Source organism: Cicer arietinum, chromosome 7, assembly GCF_000331145.2.
Source record: "Cicer arietinum cultivar CDC Frontier isolate Library 1 chromosome 7, Cicar.CDCFrontier_v2.0, whole genome shotgun sequence".
Taxonomy (NCBI): domain Eukaryota; kingdom Viridiplantae; phylum Streptophyta; class Magnoliopsida; order Fabales; family Fabaceae; genus Cicer; species Cicer arietinum.
Window position 1 is genome coordinate 55640790 of NC_021166.2, and position 4031 is coordinate 55644820.

The window sequence follows — 4031 nt, forward strand, 5'->3', positions numbered from 1 at the left end:
AAAAAAGAAAAAAAGTATTTTCTACTGCCAATTACATGTTAGCTTCATAGACAAAGAGAAAATTTGGTTTTCGCTTAATTTAACTAACAGTTTAAAATTCCTCACACCATAAAATCGAGTGCATTTATTTTTTGGTGAACAATCAAATCCAACGTAATGAATCTAACTAATTTTGTGTATATAGATATGGAAGAAAATAAAATAAAAGTGTAAGTGTAATAAAAAAAACCTATGTCTAGCTTTTACCTCTTTGTAAAGATCCAACTTGAATTACTTGAGATCCAACGTGATTTTTGAAAGCAAAACAATAGCTAGAAAACAAAGTGGACATAAAAAACTTGAAATTTAATAGCCAAAAGAAAATTAATATATATCATTTCACATGCATATATACACACGACGCCTAAAATTGAAAAAAAAATATTTAATATCTAACCAAACAAATAAAGAAAATAAAATCAGAATATAACAGCAAAATAAACTAATTTGAACTTGAAGAATCTAAATTAAAATTTTCTAATAACATAGAACCTTTAAAACTGCTGGATACACTCCATTGCTCGGAGTTTGCGACGGATGATGGCACCCCATGACCACATTTAGCCACCGTCCTTAGACTCTCTATCAATGCCTCCGTCCTCGATTCTTGCGACAAGATCTCCGACAACTTCTCCGGACTTATCACCAATTTCGCCTTCCAAACTCCACTACTATTGTACCTAGGAAACACTTCATGTTCCGACCACGTATTGTTATTCTTGTTATTCTTGTCACACATGGACACTCTGTACGGTGTCAACGTTTCAAATGTTTCCTCAAATTGTTTGGTCATGTTTTTGTTTGATGAATAATGGTTAAGAGGGAGAAGATAGTAAATTTCACCACCTTGAAGTTCCTCATTTTTAGGAAGTGGTTTTGAGAATATATTGCTGTTGTTTTTGAAAATTCCATGGTGTAGGAACTCATTGGTTATGCACTCTACTATTATTGGAGACTGAAGTTCCATAATGCCTCCATTTGATGTTACAATTCTTACCATTGTGTCTTCAAAATCGCCATGGTGGAATCCTTTGAATACGCAATTACCCATTTTAATTTGTAATTAATTATAACTTTAATATGGAACTATATAATATATTGTGCTCTAGCTTTAATTTGAGGTGGTGGTGGTGTGTGTGTGTGAGATGTTAAAGGGTAATTATAAGGGTTTGAATGGAAAGGAAAATTGTGATGATTGATGAGGAGGAGGTTTCTTGAGGGTTTCTTTTTCTTTTTTATATTAATGATGACTAGCCGACACAAAAAGGTATCAAATTCTTTTATTGTTATTGTGCATTTGTGATTCCATAAACTAAGATTGCATTGCATATTTGCCTACGAAGGTATCGAGTATATGTATGACATTGATTGGTAGCTATGAGAGGGGAGGGGCCCCACTTTACTTGTATTATTAAGGAAGATCTTCATTAACATGGATTTTATGAGTAATGTTGTGATGTTTGAACAAGATATATAAGACATAAGGTCAACGATCGGGGATTGCTAGCTGATTAATTTTGCAACGGCATTATATTACTAGATCTCCCTAAAATAAAACACTTTTGGTTAAATCATATATTTTTATTTTAAAAAATCAATCTTAGTAATTAACGATTAATTTTGTTATACGAAGGAGTTGAACTTTTTTTAGCAGCAAAATTTATTTAAGAGTACAATGCGTACTCTAACTCATTAAACAATCTTTTTAATTAAAGGTCTGTGAAAACTGAATATATGTTAATTAAGAGTTCATAAACTTTAGTAATTCAGAATTTAGTTAAAAAATAAATAAAGTATAATTAAAAAATATTCAAAATTTAAAACTCATTCTTTTACGATTAGTTACTAACTAAATCTTATTAACTACTTGAAATTAGTCACTTAATTAACTATTAGTGTGGATTGATATCAATTTTCATTTCCATTACCTGCAGGAGCCCTTTTTTAAATAGACTGTGGTTAGAAAAATTAAACTATAAATTAATTAATAGTTAAAAAGTTAATTTATAGTTAAAAAACTAATTAGTAGCTGACGACTTATAATTAAAGAGTTAGTCAATTCTCATAAATTTAACTTTTATAAATATAAAAGAGCATAAATGTACATGATTAATTTAAAAACAAAAAAAAGTGACATTGATTCAGTCTCTTACTTTTTAACTTATTGCAATTGTCCATTGTTCATAATGTATCCCTAATACACCTATATGATCAGTTCAACCATGTTTGAACAACAACAAAATTGTCACTCTTGCACAATTTTATGTGTTTAACCTATAATTGTCCCAAAATTACATTCAAATACATGAGTCATATATTTTATGTTCCAACAATTTTATTCTATAAAAAAATTGAAGCAATTGAATTGATTTCTATTTTACTTTTTGTTTTAGAAAGGGTGGCCCAGTTTTCACCGACCGAGTAGAAAAGAAGAGTGGGTGATATTTGTAAAGGATTCAATATTAAATTAAATAGCTTTTAAATGTTTTGAATAAATTTAATTATTATTCACTTGGCGGTTTGCAGGGAGGAATATAGGTTGGTACGGTGGTGAAAAATGAACGTGTGGGGCCATACATGATAGAATAAGGGATTCTTGTTGATCTTGTTGATAATGAAATGTTAATAAAATTGATAGTCAAAACAAGAATCCATTCATGTGACCAAACTCATGTTGCCTTTCGTTGTGTCCTGAAATAGGCTGCCCTTGTAGTTGTCGGTTATGATACCATCACCCGGAAACTTACATGTTGCTTCCACTGCATCTATGCTTTGATCAATGCTTCATAATCAGCTTCACATCAAAAGGTCTACATTTTTATTTTTAAATTTCTTTTTAGTTTATTAATTTAGCCCTCAAATGTATTTTTCTTAGTAAATTTGGTCAATAAAATTATTAATAAAAAAATAAATTTGAGAATGTGTTTGTACTTTTAATAAATTTAAATACCATATGACAACATATTACACAATTTAGAAGAAAAAATTTATTTTAATCTGACAATAGTTGAAAGAGATATATAGAGTCCTGGTATCTAAAATTTCTGGATTCCTCCTTACATTTTTATATATATATTTTTTTTTGTATAAGCAATTATTAATAAATTAGTTGTGATAAGGATGTAATGGCACTAGTTGAATTATGCTAATTGACTATCAAGAGCTTTTATACTACAAGAGATAAGGATGTAATAATGGTAATTGAATTATGTTGTATCGAATACTAGCTACTAGTTGTTCCTTGTGTCATGGGAATCAGTTATCACTTAAAAGCCTCTCACAATTAGCAACTGAGAGTACCCTATACTCAGCTTCAGAAGATGATCTTGATACATTTTGTTGTTTCTTTGCACACCAAGATACAAGAGAAAAACCTAAGAAGAAAAAAAATCATGAGGTTGATCTTGTAAAATCCACACACCTTGCCCAATTTGCATCAACATAACCTGATATTTGTAATTATAAACTTCTAGGGAAGAGCAAACCTCCACCAGGGGTATGCTTAAGGTATTAAATCACCCTACAAGTTGCCTTATAATGTGGCACAGTTGGAAAGTGTAAGAAATGGCTCAATTGAAGTATGGTAATGCCAAGTTGCAAGTTGATAAGGGAAGACATGTTCATGGTTACTAATATTCCTAGATACAAAAGTAACTTTCTTGTTGATATCCAAAAGGACAATGCCCTTCTTGCCACTTTTGTATTATAAGAAAAGACTTTTTTTTTTCTCTTGAATCAAGTTTAGTTCTATCAATTTGTAAAATTGATGAGCCAAATCAAGAAGTTACTTATGTAATAAAAAAAAATGGAGATTTATTGTCAATGATAAGACTAAGAATTCTGCTTGTGATAAAAACTACACGAATTATTACATATGTCAAAATATGTTTTGTTACATTTGATTGAAAGATTAAAATTCGTCCTATGTTTAAAATATGTTGGTGTTTTCTTTCTATTCTACCATTTTATCGTAGAGATTCCACACGACTAGT

At 29.9% G+C, this 4031-nt stretch overlaps 1 protein-coding gene across 1 annotated transcript; it reads right to left on the minus strand.

Moving 5' to 3' along the window:
* Window positions 1–324: 324 nt before the first annotated feature.
* LOC101488730 (uncharacterized) lies at window positions 325–1254 on the minus strand. The gene has a single exon (XM_004514869.4). It carries the CDS (start codon window positions 1088–1090, stop codon window positions 482–484), a length of 609 nt encoding a protein of 202 aa, XP_004514926.1. The 5' UTR covers window positions 1091–1254; the 3' UTR covers window positions 325–481.
* Between the last annotated feature and the right edge of the window lie 2777 nt (window positions 1255–4031).